The following is a 23,408-nucleotide window of genomic DNA, read 5'->3' on the forward strand; positions in this document are numbered from 1 at the left end:
CAATGACATGATTTTGTTAGTCTGATCAAGACTATGACATGATTTTGATTGCTGATCGAGACTATGACATGATTTTGTTAGTCTGTTCGAGACTATGACATGATTTCTTTCGTCTGATCGAGACTATGACATGATTTTGATTGCTGATCGAGACTATGACATGATTTTGTTAGTCTGATCGAGACTATGACATGATTTTGTTTGCTGATCAGGACTATGACATGATTTTGTTAATATGATCGAGACTATGACATGATTTTGTTTGTCTGATCGAGACTATGACATGATTTTGTTTGCTGATCGAGACTATGACATGATTTTGTTTGTCTGATCGTGACAATTACATGATTTTGTTTGTTTGATCGAGATAATGATATGATTTTGTTTGTCTGATCGTGACAATGACATGATTTTGTTAATATGATCGAGAAAATGACATGATTTTGTTTGTCTGATCGAGACTATGACATTATTTTGTTTGCTGATGGAGACTATGACATGATTTTGTTAATATGATCAAGACTATGACATGATTTTGTTTGTTTGATCGAGACAATGATATGATTTTGTTTGCCTGATCATGACAATGACATGATTTTGTTTGCTGATCGAGACTATGACATGATTTTGTCAATATGATCAAGACTATGACATGATTTTGATTGCTGATCGAGACTATGACATGATTTTGTGAATATGATCAAGACTATGACATGATTTTGTTAGTCTGATCGAGACTACGACATGATTTTGATTGCTGATCGAGACTGTGGCATGATTTTGATTGCTGATCGAGACTATGACATGATTTTGTTTGTCTGATCGAGACTATGACATGATTTTGTTAGTCTGATCGAGACTATGACCTGATTTTGTTTGCTGATCAGGAATATGACATGATTTTGTTAATATGATCGAGACTATGACATGATTTTGTTAATATGATCGAGACTATGACATGATTTTGTTTGCTGATCGAGACTATGACATGCTTTTGTTTGCTGATCGAGACTATGACATGATTTTGTTTGTTTGATCGAGACAATGATATGATTTTGTTTGTCTGATCATGACAATGACATGATTTTGTTAATATGATCGAGACAATGACATGATTTTGTTTGCTGATCAAGAATATGACATGATTTTGTTGATATGATCGAGACTATGACATGATTTTGTTGATATGATCAAGACTATGACATGATTTTGTTTGCTGATCGAGACTATGACATGATTTTGTTTGTCTGATCATGACAATGACATGATTTTGTTAATATGATCGAGACAATGACATGATTTTGTTTGTCTGATCGAGACTATGACATGATTTTGTTTGCTGATGGAGACTATGACATTATTTTGTTAATATGATCAAGACAATGACATGATTTTGTTTGCTGATGAAGACTATGACATGATTTTGTTAATATGATCAAGACTATGACATGATTGTTTGCTGATCGAGACTATGACATGATTTTGTTTGCTGATCGAGACTATGACATGATTTTGTTTGTCTGATCGTGACAATGACATGATTTGTTTGTCTGATTGAGACTATGACATGATTTTGTTTGTCTGATCGTGACAATGACATGATTTTGTTTGTCTGATCGTGACAATGATATGATTTTGTTTGTCTGATCGTGACAATGATATGATTTTGTTTATCTGATCATGACAATGACATGATTTTGTTAATATGATCGAGACAATGACATGATTTTGTTTGCTGATCGAGACTATGACCTGATTTTGTTTGTTTGATTGAGACAATGACATGATTTTGTTTGTCTGATCGTGCCAATGACATGATTTTGTTTGTCTGATTGAGACTATGACATGATTTTGTTTGTCTGATCGTGACAATGACATGATTTTGTTTGTCTGATCATGACAATGATATGATTTTGTTTGTCTGATTGTGACAATGATATGATTTTGTTTGTCTGATCGTGACAATGACATGATTTTGTTAATATGATCGAGGCAATGACATGATTTTGTTTGCTGATCGAGACTATGACCTGATTTTGTTTGTTTGATCGAGACAATGACATGATTTTGTTTGTTTGAGCGAGACAATGACATGATTTTGTTAATATGATCGAGACAATTACATGATTTTGTTAATATGATCGAGACAATGACATGATTTTGTTAATATGATCGAGACAATGACATGATTTTGTTGATATGATCGAGACAATGACATGATTTTGTTTGTTTGATCGAGACTATGACCTGATTTTGTTTGTTTGAGCGAGACAATGACATGATTTTGTTTGTTTGATCGAGACTATGACATGATTTTGTTAATATGATCGAGACAATGACATGATTTTGTTGATATGATCGAGACAATGACATGATTTTGTTTGTTTGATCGATACTATGACCTGATTTTGTTTGTTTGATCGAGACAATGACATGATTTTGTTAATATGATCGAGACAATGACATGATTTTGTTGATATGATCGAGACTATGACCTGATTTTGTTTGTTTGATTGAGACAATGACATGATTTTGTTTGTTTGATCGAGACTATGACCTGATTTTGTTTGTTTGATCGAGACAATGACATGATTTTGTTAATATGATCGAGACAATGACATGATTTTGTTAATATGATCGAGACAATGACATGATTTTGTTGATATGATCGAGACTATGACCTGATTTTGTTTGTTTGCTCGAGACAATGACATGATTTTGTTTGTTTGATCGAGACAATGACATGATTTTGTTAATATGATCGAGACAATGACATGATTTTGTTAATATGATCGAGACAATGACATGATTTTGTCTGCTGATCGAGACTATGACATGATTTTGTTAATATGATCGAGACAATGACATGATTTTGTTAATATGATTGAGACAATGACATGATTTTGTTAATCTGATCGAGACAATGACATGATTTTGTTAATATGGTCGAGACAATGACATGATTTTGTTTGCTGATCGAGACTATGACATGATTTTGTTTGCTGATCGAGACTATGACATGATTTTGTCTGCTGATCGAGGCTGTGACATGATTTTGTTTGTATGATCGTGAATGAAATGATTTTGTTAATATGTTCGAGACTATGACATGATTTTGTTTGCTGATCGAGACTATGACATGATTTTGTTAATATGATCGAGACTATGACATGATTTTGTTGATATGATCGAGACTATGACATGATTTTGTTAATATGATCGAGATTATGACATGATTTTGTTGATATGATCGAGACTATGACATGATTTTGTTGATATGATCGAGACTATGACATGATTTTGTTGATATGATCGAGACAATGACATGATTTTGTTGATATGATCGAGACTATGACATGATTTTGTTGATATGATCGAGACTATGACATGATTTTGTTTATATGATCGAGGCAATGACATGATTTTGTTGATATGATCGAGACTATGACATGATTTTGTTAATATGATCGAGACTATGACATGATTTTGTTTGCTGATCGAGACTGACATGATTTTGTTGATATGATCGAGACTATGACATGATTTTGTTAATATGATCGAGATTATGACATGATTTTGTTGATATGATCGAGACTATGACATGATTTTGTTAATATGATCGAGATTATGACATGATTTTGTTGATATGATCGAGACTATGACATGATTTTGTTGATATGATCGAGACTATGACATGATTTTGTTGATATGATCGAGACAATGACATGATTTTGTTGATATGATCGAGACTATGACATGATTTTGTTGATATGATCGAGACTATGACATGATTTTGTTTATATGATCGAGGCAATGACATGATTTTGTTGATATGATCGAGACTATGACATGATTTTGTTAATATGATCGAGACTATGACATGATTTTGTTTGCTGATCGAGACTGACATGATTTTGCTGATATGATCAAGACTATGACATGATTTTGTTAGTCTGATCGAGACTATGACATGATTTTGATTGCTGATCATGACAATGACATGATTTTGTTAGTCTGATCGAGACTATGACATGATTTTGATTGCTGATCGAGACTATGACATGATTTTGTTAGTCTGATCGAGACTATGACATGATTTTGTTAGTCTGATCAAGATTATGACATGATTTTGTTCGTCTGATCGAGACTATGACATGATTTTGATTGCTGATCGAGACTATGACATGATTTTGTTAGTCTGATCGAGACTATGACATGATTTTGATTGCTGATCGAGACTATGACATGATTTTGTTTGTCTGATCGAGACAATGACATGATTTTGTTTGCTGATCGAGACAATGACATGATTTTGTTTGTTTGATCGAGACAATGACAGGATTTTGTTCGTCTGATCGAGACAATGACATGATTTTGTTAATATGGTCGAGACAATGACATGATTTTGTTTGCTGATCGAGACTATGACATGATTTTGATTGCTGATCGAGACTATGACATGATTTTGATTGCTGATCGAGACTATGACATGATTTTGTTTGCTGATCGAGACTATGACATGATTTTGTTTGTTTGATCGAGACAATGACAGGATTTTGTTCGTCTGATCGAGACTATGACATGATTTTGTTTGCTGATCGAGAGTATGACATGATTTTGATTGCTGATCGAGACTATGACATGATTTTGTTTGCTGATCGAGACTATGACATGATTTTGATTGCTGATCGAGACTATGACATGATTTTGATTGCTGATCGAGACTATGACATGATTTTGATTGCTGATCGAGACTATGACATGATTTTGTTTGATCGAGACAATGACATGATTTTGTTTGCTGATTGAGACTCTGACATGATTTTGTTAAAGATCATGCAATGCCTTTTGAAAAGAGCAGGCCATCGCATCCTGGTACCATGGCCACATTCTAATCTCTTGCCCTGTTCTACATTGGCACCGCATTAGCGGCACATCTATGCCACAGTTATGTTGCAAAGAGCAAACCTACATGGTGACTACTTCCTTAGCCATGCCTCAAATCCACATCACACACCAGCAAATATATAGGGATATCATCACCTTGGGTTTTGCTCCAACGGAAGATTGTCACTCAAAACATCAGCTGCTACCTGCTTCCCATGACGATCACAATACTACTGTGGATGTTCTATTGGTTACATCCATTGTTCTACCTATCCGTTGATGCATAACGATACTAGCCTTGATGATCAAAGCTAATTTTCCATTATACAAGGACGGTGGCCTACTTCGATAGGAAATAACTTCACTGTAGCCATTCACACAGACCGTGTGGTGATAATGGCCTACTTGGATAGGATACGCCTTTCTTTTTGCCATTCATATCTCACTCAACCTATGCAGACTGTGGCTTATTTCAATTGGCAGTGGTATTCTGTAATTGAGGCAAAAAACTTCAAAATTGATGCAATGTAATATTACATAATCGAGTGCCTTGGGGTCTTCATGTTACCATTATTGTGTATGATGATACAAACAAAAACAAATGACCTTTAGAGGCCATTTTTTCCCCGCAGAGCAGGGGTTGGCCTTTTTTGGGCACCGTGGTCCCCTTTTTGAAGCAATGTTTTATGGTCGGATGCCCTTCCTGCCGCCAACCCTGTTAGTCGCCTTTTGCGACACACAGGGAATTACCAGTGAACTGGTACTCAATTTGCCGACCTCAGAAGGATGACAGGCTGAGTCAACCCCCCTGGCGTTAATTCAGCGATCGACCGGGATTCGAACCCAGGATCCTCAGATCCCAAGCCGGCACCCTAACCGCTAAGCCAACACCAGGTTGGAAAGGGCTTTTTTCAACATGTCAGTTCATGCAGAAGCCACATTTATTTCATGATATCTGACATGCAAGGACTGGAAAACTATTAAGGCTGCAGTGCCTTCAAGGCCTAATTTCTTGCAACAATCCTGGTGCATCACCTGGAGATTGCATGTTCTTACAAATAGGAGAGATAATCAAGAATCACAGCCTTGGTACAACTGGAAACAGGTTCGCTCCATCAACCAGGTGCTGTCGCTCTCCTAAACTATGATTGACCTAGTCAACAATCTGCCATTGACTGGTCTGCGGTCACTATCATTCCATGCCACCAATCCTTTAGGAATGCTGGAGCGGCTTTCGGAAATGCTTTGTGATAGTTGAATCATTGGAAGATAATCAGATAGCAATGAAACATTATCTAACTGTTTTAGTTCCTAAACTATTTACAGTTGGCACAATTTTTAACCATTTTCACACAATTAATTGCAATCATGACAAAAAAAGAAACCAAAAAATAGTGAAAAAAATATGGATAGGCCTGTTCACTTAACATTATGTTAATATTTCAATGCTGGCAAAGTTTTAGGCCAACAAATGTGTCAACATTTAATTCTCTTTGAGTCTTGATAACTTGGATTACTGCTCAAGGAAATGGAATTTATTTTCAACGAAAGCAGACTCCATGGTGTAATCTGGTTATGAGTGTCTGCTCTGAGTCTGGGAGGTCGGTGTCAAATCCCGGCCGAGCCACACCAAAGTCTTTTAAAATGGTACGTGCTGCTTCCTTGCTTTGGCGGAGCATTCAGAAAGGATAGAGCACAGACAAACAACGCTGGGAAGGCAATGGCAAACCACTGACCTTTGCCAAGAAACTTCTTTGGCAGCGCCATTGCTGTGTAAATGGATTATGGTACAGGTTTTTAAATTATCCAAAGGTACATGCCGATTAGGCTTGATCAGGATCACAGCAGTGAATCTTATCAGCTTTGAAAAAGGAGCTTTTTCATCTAATACCAGTCAGATATATGCAGCTGTTATTTACAATTATTTTATTATTTACAACTTTTTTAGGTGATCATTTGAATAAACATTGCTTGTTCCATATTCAACAGGGCCCAGAAGGTCCACCAGGACCACAGGGTCTTGCTGGTCAACGTGGTACTGTTGGTCTTCCTGGACAGCGTGGTGAGAGGGGCTTCCCTGGTCTTCCCGGCCCATCGGTAAAATCCTATTGCACACCACTTTTGCATGATGAGCACTCCCCATACAGAGCACAACAACGTTTTCATTTTCATCCTGATTTGCCACGTGTTTGTGTGGACATGTGTGTGTTTGTGAACAACTGCCTTTTATCACTTATTTCATGACAACATCATCGAACCATCACTTACAAAATCCATTATTAATTACTGTTTTATTTGGCTAATGGACTTGTTCGCTGCCGCGATGGAACTCCATCTTACCATGATGGTGTAGTTTGCGCGTGCCAAAGATTTCAAGCAGTATCGTCACGTCATGCCAATATCCGCAGGATCACCTGTGCTGGGAAGGTCAAATAGTAGGAACCAGACTAAAAATGTTTCCTCAACAACCCTACATTGGCAATTAAACGTGGCAATCAATTATGCCAAATGCCCTCAACACAACATGTTGCAATATGAAAAATGGTCTTCAGTCCCCAGCAACTCCTGAATTACTGACCACAGGATCAGTCAGCATAATAAGAGTGCAGAGGTTGATAATAAATCTCTGTATTTGACAAACTTCCTTTGGACTCGCTGAACTAATTTACATATAATGGGCGTGGCCTTTTAGGTGCATAAAATGTGAAGTCCCTGGAAGAAGAACTCAACAACATTAAATGGGGCATCATTTGACGTGTAAGATGTAAAGGAGAATAGTTCCTGCAATTCAAACAATGGGTGCATGCTCTACACAATGGGGCAATGAAGAAGAAGAATGCTAGTGGAGTTGGATGCCTGATGAAGTGTGAGTTGGTTGATGAAGTTGAACTGTAAGAATGAAGTGTAAGAACAAGAAAATTGTTAGTCACAACAGTACGTCTGACAACACGATTGATTCATGAATTGACGAAGAATTTTCATCCGAAGAATTGATGCATGTTTAGTGTTTACACCGCAACTACAAGTCATGTTGACTCTTCACTCATTATTGCCCTTGGATTCGATGTAACCTTTGCTTTGACGGGATTACAGAACATATTGTGTGCTATGCTCTGATTACAATCACCAGGTAGTTTGGCATATTAAGTAATCAGTTTTCATGTTTTGTTTAGGGCGAACCAGGAAAGCAGGGACCACACGGATCTTCTGGAGAACGTGGCTTGCCCGGTTCAGTTGGAGCTCCTGGCATGGTTGGCCCACAAGGCGAGCAAGGCCGTGATGTGAGTGCATCACAGTTAATCTCTCAAAAAAACACTTATTTCGCATAATTATGAAGAGTTTTTAGAACAAAAACCAATAAACTTCCTCGATGGTGAAGTACTCCGTAGACTAAACGTAACTACCTGCCTTTTGCTTTCGGACATTAACTTTTTCACAGTTGTATGATACATTTTTCTTTGTTCTTCACCACCAGGGAAATGCTGGCCAGGATGGCGCCCCTGGTCGTGATGGTGCTCCAGGACCAAAAGTGAGTGACCCATGTAAATGTTTGGCTTCAGAACATACGAATAATGTTTTGCTCATGTACATAATAGTAAATAAAACAATAATGTGAGATGCAACTTCAGTCATAAGGTAGTAATCCGATAAATGAACATTCATCCAATGAAAGCGAAATTCCAAAGGAGGAACAAGCTCGTTGACAATCTTGAACCACTTCCATGAATTTTTTAGTGAATGGATAAGATAGGGTGAGTTTGTCACTGACTTGCCACATACGGTGTATGTCCAGGGTGAGCGTGGAGAGTCTGGACCATCTGGACAACCTGGTGCTCCTGGACAACCTGGTGCCCCTGGACACATTGGGCCTGCTGGCAAAAATGGCGCACGAGGAGAGACTGTGAGTATTAAACTGATAAAACGATCTTGCAAGATTAATGGCCTAGAAAGTCCCAAACCATTTTTGAAGAGCCATGGTGTATCTTTATATCTTTTCCCAGGAAGACGTTTCAGTGTTCCTTGTAACAATCCACCCTTGAAAGACAATAGCGAACCACCCAGTATAACCCTTGCCAAGAAACTCCTTCGGCGGCACCAACGCTCTGTAACAGAGTATGGTACATCACAATCAGAAAAGATCCACCAATGTGCACACCTGTCATGGAAGCTTGTGTTTGTTTCCCCCCTTTTTTTTTTTTTTTTTTTTTTTGGTCTTTTGAAAAGAGTTGCCCATTGTGTGCTGGCACCCTGGCCAAATTCGAATTTCTGCCCAAACGTACAGGAGCAACTATACCAACAGCAATGCTGCTTCCCCAGAAATTATGCAAACTAACACCCAGGTGCATGTTGTGTCGATGCGAGTGACTTGACCCTGTTTCACAATAATCCAAAGAAAATAGACTTTTCAGCAACAATGACATATCAAACCAAAATGGGCACACCGAGTCGAAATCCTAACTGGAATCTCTTTAAGGGGGAAAGGTCTTCCTTCAATGGAGAATCACAAATACATATTTCACAAAAATCAGAAAGGAACCGTACCATGTGACCATGCAGCGTTATCAACTGTTTTTTCGATTTTAAACCTATAACCAAACAAAATGGAGCATAGTACACACCATTGGTGGATGTTATTCACGTTTGCCTCCAAAACGTTTTGTAGAGTGTGTGTGTGTGTGTGTGTGTTACTGTTTGTGTGTGCACATAGTGGAGAGAATAGTACACCTAAAACAGCTTATGGGTGCTGGGAGAGAAGCCTCTGAAGAAGACAAGGTCCCATATGTTTCAAGGGCAGCAAAATTCAACCAGAAAGTGAATTTCCACATCTTGGATCTGTGATTGCCTCATCAGGAAGAATAGACTCGTATATCGAAAACAAAAAAAGGTATTGCCCAGGCCTCGAGGGCTTTCACGGTTGGGTACCATTGCAATCATCAAAGCCTTTCACAAAATCCTGAGCAAGAAGACAAAATGCAAGATGGTTCAGGTCTACCTATTGTCAGTGCTTCTTTATGTAACTTGATTGTTGGATTCCACTCAGAAACCTCTTGAAGAGACTGGAATACTTTCAGCCCAAATGCTTTCAGAACATACGAGTTATTTCTATCAGAGAGCAATGATGGACATTGATAGGACTTACACATTGACACAATAAATTAAGCCTGCACAATGGGGAGATTCATAGACAATGCTGGAGAAAGTAACCAAACGTCACCTGGAGTGACTAAGCCATCATGCTCAAATTCCTAAGCATGACATCATGAAGATGCCCTGGTTTGGGTGGTTGCCTCAGCCTCACCTAGAAGGTGTGCTGAGAAAAAGAGGGAGAGATATGATATTTAAAGATCCAAAGTTTGTTTGGTTGTCAGATGAGAGGTGGTATGAAGAAGGAACTACTTCTTGGGTAGGTTGGCATGCCAATTAACATACCTCTGTACCGAAATAATTAGACAAACAACAGCAACAACGAAGACGAATCGAGCAGCCACCATGCCATTGAGTACTATGCCAGCGGCGCTCGAGGTCCTTCAGAAGTAAAAATGGCATGAAAAGACATAAGTGCATTTCCGCAAGATGAGAAACCGATCAGCAAACAACGAGGAGCTGTCCAACATCCAACATGTGAGAAATGTTTGCTAGCCATGGAAGATTTGCAGTAAACAGATGTAGACCAACACCAGACACGAGACCAGACCAACAGTGATTGCCAAGGCCAACCCTACTGAGTGTCCTTGTAAACACAGCACCATGACAGGACAGGGTGTGTGTAGGTGTACATATATATTGCTTTGCTAATCAATAAGTTATATACGTATATCACAATCCTCTCCAGCTTGGTTGAGATTATTATTTTTATTTAATTGATTGTTTTGAGCATCAATCATGCATCTTTATTTGTTTTCCAGGGTCCTCAAGGTCCCTCTGGTGCACCTGGTCCTGCTGGCACACGAGGAATTCCAGTTAGTGACTGCAATTTTATTCTTATTGATCGCACTTCCTCTTTTTTATTGTTACCAACTGTGTGGTGCCTAAAGTATATTTTTTCACATAATATTGTTCCATCCACATTTTGTGGAATATTTTCTGAGTAAAACCTCAACATGAACTGGAATAAATGAATGTTTTTTTTAATTTCTAGGGTCCACAAGGTCCACGTGGTGAGAAGGGTGAACATGGAGAGCAGGGAGCCCGTGGAATGAAGGGACATCGTGGATTCACCGGCCTTCAGGGCTTGCCTGGATCTCCCGTGAGTCTCACATTCTTCGCGCCACCTGCTCTCACCATTATATAGAAGGTAATGTTCCTTATCAACAATTCCCATCAAACATGTACTGAACTCTTTATAACACGAGTCTTGTTATTTTCTAGGGTATGCATGGCGACCAAGGACTTGCCGGTTCTCTTGGACCTGCTGGCATGAGGGTACGTTTTGGCATATCACTTGCACGAAATGTCCTTTGGATGGCAGTTGACACTATTTTTCAGTTTAAAACAAGAGGTTGGTTCCTTATTAGTTGTAAAATTAAAATATGCATTGGATGCAAAGTTTAAATTTATGATCAATTGCCCATGCAATAGGAATCTCAGTATAACTTTTCAGTTTTTCTTGCAGTATCCTCACTAAATGTTGATAAAGAGTGGTGCTCATCATGCTCCATCTGTAGACATATGCATCGATGCCAGACTGATACAAACTGATTGATTTATATTTATAAATCTTCAGTGCAAGGAATCGTTGGTGATACTGCCCTTCCATAGATAGCTAACACCGCATGTCGATGAGACCAGCTGGGAAAGGAAGATCGCCCTATCCTGAAAATTATTAATCTACGAGCTGGGTTTTTACCAACAATCTTGTGTTGACATGATAATTTGACTGAAACTAGCACAGCTTCTGGAGCCTGTAATCCTGCAAATCCTTAATATTGTGGCCTTCAGCTGGATTGAAACCCTCAACCTCTGGTCTGCCAGTCCAATTGCCTCAGCACTAAGGCACCACCGTACCCATCAAAATTGGTGGATAAGGTGGTGCCTGAGTGGTGAGCGGATTGGAAAAGTGACTGCAAAAGGTTGATATCTGCTCAAAAAATTCCCCCAAATTTGTCGATATTGAGATCAATGGAAATCGGAAAACAATTTCCCATTATGGAGGGGGATGGAGGTTGGGATGAGATCGATGCAAAAATGGTATCATTTTGCTTCCTTGCAATGAATGAATATTAAGCTCTGCATCAATTTTACTAAGTTTCCATCATATAAGAAATTGAATTAGCTGTGTACTAACAAACAGGGCCGCCTCTGAAAGACGCAGCTAATGTTTGCTGCCAATACCGATTTCACAGAAACTGCATATTATATTGAATTCTGGAATTAACGTACTTACAACACATCACGTGTATGCACAGTCTTCATTCACCGCATTCTCATTATCAATAATACCTTTTCGTCAATGGAATACCATAAAAAATAATCGAGTCTTAAATCAAAGCTGGATTCAAAATATATGGGCTTATGAATTAATTCGTAATATTAATCTCATCAGTACCCAAGCATAATTCCGACATCATCATTTCTCCATGGAACATTAAAAAAATCCATTATTACATCAAAATCTTACGGGGCATAGATTCAAACGACTTTGTGTTTATCAAATCTAAGTCAGTTTCTTTAACTTATTACTAAAACCAGCCTCCCTCACTCTTCGTCTCCATCTCTGTCTTTTTATCTCTCTATCCCTCTAATTGATTTGATGACCTGCACACATAATAAGGTTGTGGACCCATTGTTTGGTGAGCTTCTTGGGTTAAAGCATAAAAACTTGATGATGGAGAATGAGCTGTTGATAATTTAATGCGCACTCAAACAGGTACTCAACAAGCCAAAGCATATATATATATATATATATATATATATATATATATATATATACACACACACATTGGATATGCTGAACACTGTTTGAAGTTTTGTCCACATCAAACTGAATTCATCCTTCTGCACACATATCTTTATTCAGGGAAAAAGTCACTTCCTGGATGTGATTGCGTTAACTCTTAGTCTTTCTTTTATCCTCAGCAATGCTACACAGGTTTATAAAATGACACTCTAAGTTGAATTCACTGCAATGTCAATTAGTCAAACAATATAACCATGTCTTATCTGGTTTGGAACAACAGTGTTTATTGAATTCCAGATCAATAGCATTCCTCTTCTTCCTCTCTATTATCTTATTGGCATCTATAAGAACCCATCACCAACAATTTAAGCCATACATATTGAGGAATGAATCTAAAAATTTGTATCAATACTTTTGCCTAACTAATCTCTGGTGCCACGACATGCAACTTTGGTTATAATCCTTTAATATTTCTGCATTCATCAAACACTTGGGCAGTGTGGATGCGGATAAATTAATCGATTAAAATTACTAAAATATCATCGCTTTTAGAACACGAAATTAATATTACAGGATTAAATCTATTTTTAGCCTAACATATATTTTCGATGATAAAGATGTGTGTATCAGGATAAAGACAGTACATGTATAGTAGCCTTAATATCCTTGTCCAATGTACATTAAAAAACGTCGTTACTTTAATAAACTTTGAAGTGATTTGACCTTAAATATCGGATACATCATTACATGAGAGATGGCGATGCACGACTGAATTCTTCAAGTCATAAACTCATCAATGTTATATTTTGTTACCTTGTAGGGATTGCCTGGCCCATCAGGCCCTCCCGGCAAGGATGGCATGAATGGACTTCCTGGCCCTATCGGCCCACCTGGACCCCGTGGCCGCAACGGTGAAACTGGTCCAGCTGTAAGTGCATATCATGGTCTGTCATGTGATCAAAGTCACTGGTATTCATCGCTTATAAAGTACTCATTGCACCAAAGAAAATTTTACTTGTGATTATCAAACTTTTGAATAAACTAACTCTTGTACAATGTTTCACCTCATCATTCTGGTTCTTATTGATTCAGCCCTTTCACCTGAAACTCATTAATGGATTGTCTTCATTTAGGGCCCTACTGGTCCCGCTGGTCCTCCAGGTCCCCCTGGACCTCCTGGCCATGGAATGGAAATGCCATCATTCCAGCGTCAAGGAGAGAAAGCCCCAGATCCGATGCGTTACTACCGGTCTGACCAAGCTCTGAGCGGGCAGCAGCATGATGCTGAGGTCGATGCCACACTCAAGTCGCTCACCAACCAGATTGAGAGCATCAAGAGCCCCGAGGGAACTCGCAAGAACCCTGCCCGTACCTGCCGAGACCTCATGTTGTGCCACAGCGACTGGAAGAGTGGTATGGAGGCGACATCATGAATGTACACACACACCTACACACACGCACCACCTCAAGTCAGACAACCTAAAATGTTGTTCACATCCTACATCCTACTTTGAGATGTCCTTGAACCTTTGTGAAAGTTTCCAATGGATTTGTCACTGCTTACTTATGTACACTGAAGAAATGCAGCATCCTGCAATGGCCCCAGTTGCTTGCTTGTTAAGGGGAAGGTGCGAGGGGGTGAGGGGCTTAAATCACGATAATCACTGTCTATTAATAACATATTGTTGCTAAAGCACGGCTACAGTTGCATGCAAACAATAAAAATGCACAGTTTTTCTAGATTATGACATGAAGGATCGATGCATGAAAAGGCCATTTGGCCCACTATGACTGTGGAATATCCACATTATATTCACTTTGCATACATATTTACTTTATCCACTTCACAGGCAAATTTCACAAACTTAACTCGTACTTACAGCCAGCATTCACATTTCATATCAAAGGTAAAGTGCAAGTGCAAACAGAAAAGGCTGCCGCCTTCTTTTCTCCCTACAACTCCACAAACATTTAGATTCGATATTTAATTTTCATATACTGCAGTTGTTGCCAGGGTCGATTATGACCATAGCAATAGGATAAAAGCATATTCTCTGCAAAAAGGTGCGATCCTTTAAGTCTACGTGATTTCAAATTGAACTGCTATCTTACGCTATCTGAAAGAGAGCAAACTCCTCGATGCAGAGTGTCATGCGCGCATTGCATGTTAACAGCAATTTAATCAAATTGAACTCCACCTGGAATGTAATCAAGAACTGGACAATTTTAAGGAAGACAATTAATGGGTTTTTATAAGGAATTCCCATCACTGCTAGATTTACCCTCTTATTCCTACTTTATGATCGTTGATTATTTGGGTACTACCACATCTTGCAGGGGTTGCAATCTGCTCTTTATGCTGCAGGTGACTACTGGATTGATCCCAATCAGGGCTGCACTTTGGATGCCATCAAGGTCTTCTGCAACTTGGAGACCGGCGAGACATGCGTATACGCTAACAAGCAGACGGTGGCCCGTAAGAACTGGTGGACCAGCAAGAGCCGCAAGGACAGCAAGCACGTGTGGTTCGGCGAGAGCATGACCAATGGATTCCAAGTGAGTTTACTTCTGAGTGGTAATGATTTTCAATTAAACTTTAAGTTTCTCAAAGTGTTAGTTCAGACTTGTAGTCTTATTCTCCCAGTCACGTCAACTGAATCTAACCTTAAATTGAAGGTTATGCAATGTTGGCATTGCACGTCAAAGACTCTTAGCTTTTCTACACCCTTCCTCACCCCTTCTCTTCACCCCCAATACATGCCACCCTGTGTCATCTAGCTTGTTGATGCATTTTAACTTCTGTAGGAAAATAAAGCAAAAAAACCCATTTTACTTGAAATACAAATATGAAATCAACATATTCCCAGTGCAATTTACAATGAATTATCTTGATGCAAATACCTTTCTCATTGGGCCTTCCTGTCCTAATTGCAGTTCAGCTATGGTGAAGACAACCTTCCACCAAATACAGGCGCCATCCAGATGAACTTCCTACGCCTGCTTTCCACCGAGGCTTCTCAGAACATCACGTATCATTGCAAGAACAGCGTAGCTTACATGGATGAGACGTCAGGAAACCTGAAGAAAGCTCTGCTGCTCCAAGGCTCCAACGACATCGAGATCCGCGCAGAGGGCAACAGCCGCTTCACCTACAGTGTGGTTGAGGACGGATGCACGGTCAGTGGGGGCTGCAATCGGTACTATTGTGCATTGTTTATTGTTATGGGCAATTCCACGGTTACTCACATTACATATATATATATATAGATACATTAATGTAATGTATTGTAATGTGAGTAACCGTGGAATTGCCCTTATGTGCAAAAGGGCTCTTCAAATCTCCGTGTTATAATGCACTTTTGCTGAAACTTCAAAACAATTCTTGAACTGTTCTAGCGAGGTTTATGATTCTTCAACAACAAGTTGACATCATTGGAACAATTATTAACGGCACATATGAGCTAAACCCAGGCGAGATTCAACACCAAAGCAATTATCTCCTGCCAGGGAAAACACGCTCGTCATAGAAAATGAGCTTCAAAATTCCACTTGACGTCTTTCACCATTATAACCACTAGCCTGTCAGTTTGGAACTCGGCTGAGGCTGTTGGACAGTTGCAGTGCAACTACTATACAGTATTTGCATTCCCAATTTCAAGCAGCTGGGGTCAAGAGGCGACAGTTATTGGTTATACAGGTAGCAATCATAATGACTGGCACTGACTTTAACCGTCAAAAACTTTATTTTCTGATTTATTAAATAAATAAATCAGAAAATAAAGTTTTTGACGGTTAAAGTTCTTCTACAATTAACCATCATACATATTAATTGTATTTATCCTTGCGTTCACAGAGGCACACTGGCAAATGGGGCAAGACAGTCATGGAATACAGAACACAGAAGACTTCGCGCCTGCCTATTATCGACATTGCACCAATGGATATTGGTGAAGCTGAGCAGCAGTTTGGGGTTGACATCGGCCCAGTCTGCTTCTCATAAAATGGACCGTAGAAATCTTGCCGTCATCTCAAGGACCCTTGCACTGACAGGCCGGCCCTTACCACCAACCTGGTCCATCCACACGCCCATCTTTTGGACTTCCTTGCAAAATGCCATTTGAGTAACCACGTAGGGAGGATCGAGCCATTGTAATTTAAGTGTGTAGTTCTTTCAAAATTTTTTTTTATGGTGCTGGGAATGCTGGCTTTTTTGACCACCCTGATGCCCTGACCATAAATCAACGTGCCACTCCTAGTGATGTCTGATGATGCCATCCACATCGCTTAACATCAAAGACAGCCTGAAATTCCATATAAATTGTTGTGTAAATTCCAAGGAAGATAAGCTAAATTTTGGCTTTTATAAAATGAGTAAAGTCTGTGGAACGTTTGTTTTACTGTGTTTTTTTTTTTAATATAAAAATTTGATAACACTATGAAGCATCAACTGTTGCCTGTTTCTTATGTGAGTTAAGGAAGTTCCCACACTTTGCTTCCCCAGTTTAGCTACCTCATGTAGACAGGTGATCCCGTTGCAGAGAGCAGACCTGGGACAGTTTGATGCTCAACCGTCCATTCATCTATTTCTTAGGGTTTTACATTTTCACGAAGGTGCTATTTTCACTGCAGCAGTCTCTTCTATATGAATGCTTATGTAGCTCATAGTGTAGTCAAACTTGAAGAATCAGTTCTAACCATTGATGGTGCTTAAAAGCCATGGCTCATGCTTTGGATAGCAATGCCACAAGCCTGAACACCTCGGAAGTAAAGGACTATAGGAATGCAAGAGAACGGAAGGAATTCGAACACTGTTGGCTCGCGGTTTGCACGGTTTCTTGTGTTGTGGCATTGTATTGCATCCATGGTGTCCAAAATATAGGCATGTGGATCAATTAATCTCCATTTTTCTTTCCCGATAGGTCTCGATTTTAGGCCCCCAATATGTCCTTTGTAATTCCGAATTGGTCCTTGTTCTATGCAGCTTTTTTATTTGGGATTTCCAAAGCGGTAGACACTTTTGGGTGAAACCACAAGGATATGTACTATTTTTTATATGTATAATAGCTCAGATGGCTTGAATTATCCCAACTTTCAGAACTGATCTTTCCAGCACAGTAGGAATAGAATTGTCCTCTGCAACACTGAACTAGCATCTAGATGACTCTTGCCTCTGTACCTTGTCATCAAACTCCTCGTTCCCATGGCAATAAAGGTAGATGGCTTTTCTATGAAAGGAAAACTTCTGTGCCTTTGTTATTAATTTGTATCGATTCTTCCCAATGTGTTTTTGTTTAATGTTCCACATTTCCCTGGGATAATTAATGACAGAAACGAGAAAATTGAAAATAAACCTTTACTAAGAATTCAGCGCTTCCTAACATCATTTCTGACACGCAAGTGCAATGGTAACTTAGGGTTTGGACTGAAATGCTGCCTTTCTTGTATCTCTGCTGTGATATTATAAATGTGACACCCGCTCACGCGGATAAAACTAAACTGGTGCAATCAATCTTTTTCTTACCAATACCTCATGGTAACACGGACATTTTGGTTCATAAATCGTGGCAACCAACAAATGCTTCATCGATCTAAGCTCTTCGTCTTTCAAATACTAATTTGGGGTTTCGACCTAAATATTCACCTCTCTTGTATCTCAGCAAAAAAATATGATAAATATGACACCTGCTTGTGCTAATGAAGTTGAATTGGTGTACTCGACTTTTTCTAAATGAATGTCTCAAGTAACAGGGAAGTATTGGTCTGAAGAAAATAGCGAGTGCTTCGTTGGTCTTAAGTTCATCATCTTTGCCGATCGCAGGAACCGTCAAGCAATTCTCACGTCTCATTTGGGGCCAACCTCATGTTACCTTTGCAAAAGGTAGAATTTTTGACCCCGCCAACTTCCCTTCTCTCTTCTCAACCAGACTTTTATTTCCTCTGCAACTCATTCTTTCTTAGGTTCTCCTCCCTCTTTCCTACCTTTTAAAAATCTTTTCTTTCTTTCACTCTCTAAGCACCCCACCTTGGGTACAAATTAAATAGGTGGCGCCTTTCATCATGCCATTAATACAAATACCAATGAATTGGTGAACTCTGTGTTACGTGCACATTGTCTTAATGGACAAGAAAGTTGTGTGATTGTAAGAGTTAGCAATACTTCTGTTAGATATTTACTGTGTTGCTGAGAAAGATGGATATAAAATGGCCAGAAAGTGAGAATGACTTTTGCAAGTGTATAGATTTGCTCTACTATTTATACAAGCCCTGTTGGTTTTGATTGCAGTTGTTATCAATAATTATCAAATGCATTGCAAGCGATTGATGGCTCCATTTTTCACCACGAATAAGTTTGACTAGTGTGGTACAGCAGCTTGTTAATATGCAGCAATAGCAAATGTGGGGTATTATGTAATATATGGCAAATATTGGTGGCTGTCTTAACACAAAAAAAATAAAGTAACTGTGAGAAAAGTACAGAGAGGTGAAAAAAATTTATTGGTGTCTCGTCAGTGTGCTGCAAAAGCTAAGGCATGTTTGGTGGCCATGATGGTGTTGTACATGTAATGCAAAATACAATTCTACCATCTGTCATCTGAAAACTCATTCGCTGGAATACTTAGCCTGTAGTTTGAACGAATTGTGCAAAAAGTAATTAATTGTTGTCTTTAACAATCAGACCAGTTGCGTGTGGTGGTGAATGAAGAGATAGCAATATTGTGTAGCATTAGTCAGCCATTCCTTATCAACGGTTTCAAATTGAGTGCTTGCCTGAGTGCTTAAGCCACTCTGCGGGCTCTACAAGAAACTTGGTAACAACATACGGTACCCATGGTTTGTCATACCAGTGAATACATCTTCACTCACCTCTTTATTCCCTTAATATCTGCATATCAACAAACATTTTGCAGCTGTCAATATATATATTTTTTGTATAAATACAGGTTAATACTGAAAATTAATAAGAGCCAAATAATCGACAGAAATTCATCAAATGAACAACAAAAAACAGGTGATTGTAACTGGTTATAGATACATTGTATCTTGAGTCATCCCTTTCAACAAAAATCATTTGGAGCATTCACTTCATAAGTACTTGTGTTAAATTGGGGTAAAAATATAGAAACAAATGAAGGTAGATGTTACCTGGGGTGTGTTCCAATACCAATCAGCTTGCAGAGCCCTCACCAAGTGGTTTCAGAACTCAAGCAGGCACTCCAACTCCAACGAAACGGTTGATAAGGAACCGCGGGCTGAGCAAGCGATAGGAAGCCAATTGGTAATGGGACCCACCACGGATTACTTAAGAAAACAGGATTATGCACCCCAAAATTAATACAGGTGCAGCAAACTTAGTTGTAAAGAACACCAATGCCGATTCAACTGGTCATGGCAGTGTTGTCAACAACTGTCTTTGCCCATATGTTAAGGTGCAGGCATACAGTGTCTTTCCTCTGCAACTTCTCCAACAACTTTCCAAGCAGACGACAAGCCGCAATATGCCGCCGCACAACATTTAATATAATAGAAGTCACGTATCTTAGGAATATCAAAAATGTTCTCAAGAAAAACTTTCCTGATTTCCTTTAACCAACGGAAAGCAGCTTTAACCCACAGGTGAAGAGCTTGGACTTGATGGTGGTCGTGGTGGTGGTTCGTATTCAGCCTGTGGCTACTTGGTTGCAACATTTTCTGAGGGCACTGTTGTGCTGCTGATGCCTGCTGATGCAATGCCCCCCATTACGAGTCAGCTGGTACTCATTTTACCAACCTCAGAAGGATGACAGGCTGAGTCAAGCCACCTGGTGTTAATTCAACGGCATGGCAGGGGCTCTACCTGTGACAGGGGAGAATTTATGAGAAGATCTGATAGGAATAACTGTTTCCAGTTGAGACAAATTTATTCAAAACTTTAGATGAAGGATATGAAGAATTGACCATGCAAGTACAGAACCTTACAATACCATCACTTTACCCTACCTTTTACAATATAATTGACCAAAGCTACCTGAGGGAGGTTTGACACTTGGGTTGGGGAAAAGGGTCAAATATGCCATTTTGTGCTGGTATTGTCTCCTCAGTGCGAGAGTCTCTCGCCAGTCAAGACTCTCAATCAAAGTTGACCAAGGGTGCTGTAAGAGCACCGACACTCATTGGTCGAAAATGTTTTCCTACAGCCAATCAATATTTTCGCTACAAAAGCCTTCTAACCTGTGAATACCATGGTTTTGCGTGCAACAGCATTGTGTCACTGGGCATGAGGCCGACAAGCCTCCCAAGCCCATTTTGGGGCATTATATAAATTCATGGTGAACTAGATTGATGTAGGGCAATCAAGTGAGTGGTGCTACCCCTTAGCTCTGTGGAGAGTGTAAAGTGGCGTCAGCAATGTGTGCACACACACACACACGACCCCATGCACGGCCATATTGGAGTACAAGCAGAGGACAAAGGAAGAACGTCCGTTCACGATCGGTTAAATAGAAAACAAGTGTTTATTTTGTGCTTTGTCCTGGCCAAACAAATGGAGTCAAAGCTTGACCCGAAGCTTGCGTATGTTGATACCTTCGACATTTTGTCGAGTCAGCAATATTATATCAATATTATAACAACGCAACACAAAACCGTATGAATTGCCGAATACAGCAAGGTCCAGAAGCGAGACAAACTTTCCAACCATTCTCAGAACCCAGAGTGCTGCAGACTGGGGATGGATCCAACATGGTGAAATGTCCAACATCTGATCTCTCTGAGTTGAGGGAGTGTCCCAAGGCAGTGTCTTGGGGACAGTCCTTTTCCTCGTATATGTAATAATTCCTCCGATGCTCTGGAAAAGCCGATTTTTCTCTCTGCAGGTGCTTCCACATACTACATCCCAGCCGGTCAGCAGCAATGGCTTCCCTCTCTGCCGACCTGAAAATGATCAGATAATGCTCTAAAACCTGGAACGCGTCCATCAATCCAGGGAAATTCACGTCACCCTGTCATTCTCATGACGAACAAACTCATCTACCAATTTACAATCAACCATTAGAAGAAGCTGAATCTCTTCAACCTCTGGCCCTCCCCATCAACTATGACCTCTTCTCAGCAGAACATATAGCCAAGGTGGTCTCCAAAGTTATATCCGCATCCTGGGAATCATCCATCATGTAATTTCCTTACTTGGTAAATCCGAACTCTAAGCTTGCGAGGTCTTTGTCAATTTTTCAATGGAGCACTGCTCTCCCCTAAAACAGGCCGTTTTCCTGCTTCACACCTGCCTCTCCTGAATGCTGTGAAATCCAAACCTATCAACATCATTGACATCTCCCACAGAGAAGAGGAAGCACGAGGTCTACAGCTTTCCTATCGTAGACAGATTGGTGCTTTCTTGATTATCTCCGCCACCGAAGGTGGATGGAGGTTATGTTTTCACTCCTGTCTGTCTGTCTGTGAACAGGATATCTCAAAAAGTTGTGGACAGATTTGGACGAAATTTGGTGGAGAGGTTGGGTATGTGACACGGATGAAATGATTAGCTTTTGATTCAGGTTCAAATCCAGATCCGACCTATCAGTGGGATACAAAATGTAAACTGTTCAGATTGGCGTTGGTATACGATCTACCAAGTGCCGTTCTAGTTTTTTACGGCTTCACCTAAGCCTAAGGTCTCCCTTCCTCTGCTTATTTAGCCCTCAGTCCCTACAGATCCTACGCATTCTCTCGGCAACCCTCCTTGTAAACCACCTCAAATCCAGACTCGCTGATCACCTCCATTCCTTTGTTCCCTCTTCTTCTGCTGGTAGAAAGTCCTTCATCAATGTGTTCAATCCCATATGACTCTCCAAGGATTAAAGTTGATAGGACACCACCACTACCTTATTAAGCTCCACTACCTCGCCCCAATTCTTGAATGTTGCTTTGATTATTTCCCTTTTCTCTTACCCTCCTGCTTGTCCATCCTCTGGTTAATCGTAACAATACATTTGACCACAAGGAAGATGTCACAGACCGTAACGACACATTTGCTCGGCTCTCTGCTATGTCGAATTGTGTATCTCGATCGTCAATCTTCAAATACTTATGAGTGCAAGTAAGTGCAATGGCACCAGTGGTGCAGAATTTTGGATTTTGAGGTGCACCGGCCGTGACATCATTGCCAGATTTACCATCATATCAACTTTTAATACGACACTAACCATCTGAATCCACAAAAATGACTTTCTTTTAAAGTCTGTTTGTTTGCTTATTCAGCGGCATGTTGCACAATGGTGGTGGCGGTTCGTATGCAGCTGCTAGTTGCATCATTTTCTGGAAGCACGGCTGTGCCGCTGATGCACCGCCCCCTAATACCAGTAAGCGTGGTACTCATTTTGCCGACCTCGGAAGGATGGCAGGCTGAGTAAACCCACGTGGTTTTAATTGAACGGTTGATGATGTCGTGTCTCCTCGGGCAATGATGACATTGCCTTTCTATGGCTGGTACACACAGGTAAGTGTGTGGTATAGACGGGGGGTCGCCCTTCCTCTCCATATCTCTGCTGGCCATTGGGAAATTCACCCTCTTCCGCCCGTGCTGTTGGAGTCGACTGGACTCTCATCCACCAGTGGTGCAGAGCCATCTGCCATTTAAACCGCATTGCTG

General features: G+C 39.9%; 1 protein-coding gene and 1 long non-coding RNA gene across 2 annotated transcripts in view; one reads left to right on the plus strand and one right to left on the minus strand.

Moving 5' to 3' along the window:
* LOC137431759 (uncharacterized) overlaps positions 1–18,147 on the plus strand; it is a 132,735-nt gene extending 114,588 nt beyond the window's left edge. Inside the window, exons 43-54 of the mRNA XM_068123448.2 lie at positions 6,877–6,984; positions 8,061–8,168; positions 8,363–8,416; positions 8,681–8,788; positions 10,794–10,847; positions 11,027–11,134; positions 11,257–11,310; positions 13,605–13,712; positions 13,918–14,197; positions 15,150–15,340; positions 15,719–15,961; positions 16,638–18,147. Of these exons, the coding sequence (XP_067979549.1) occupies positions 6,877–6,984; positions 8,061–8,168; positions 8,363–8,416; positions 8,681–8,788; positions 10,794–10,847; positions 11,027–11,134; positions 11,257–11,310; positions 13,605–13,712; positions 13,918–14,197; positions 15,150–15,340; positions 15,719–15,961; positions 16,638–16,784 (1,563 nt within the window). The 3' untranslated portion in view covers positions 16,785–18,147. The remainder of the gene's footprint in view (positions 1–6,876; positions 6,985–8,060; positions 8,169–8,362; positions 8,417–8,680; positions 8,789–10,793; positions 10,848–11,026; positions 11,135–11,256; positions 11,311–13,604; positions 13,713–13,917; positions 14,198–15,149; positions 15,341–15,718; positions 15,962–16,637) is intronic.
* On the minus strand, positions 12,881–15,933 carry LOC137431760 (uncharacterized). Its single transcript, XR_010985335.2, has 2 exons — positions 15,686–15,933; positions 12,881–14,231 (listed from the first exon to the last, which is right to left on the minus strand). It is a non-coding gene; the product is annotated as an uncharacterized LOC137431760 (long non-coding RNA).
* Positions 18,148–23,408: the final 5,261 nt, after the last annotated feature.

Source organism: Myxine glutinosa, chromosome 7 (genome assembly GCF_964187855.1).
Source record: "Myxine glutinosa chromosome 7, kmMyxGlut1.1, whole genome shotgun sequence".
NCBI classification, from domain to species: domain Eukaryota; kingdom Metazoa; phylum Chordata; class Myxini; order Myxiniformes; family Myxinidae; genus Myxine; species Myxine glutinosa.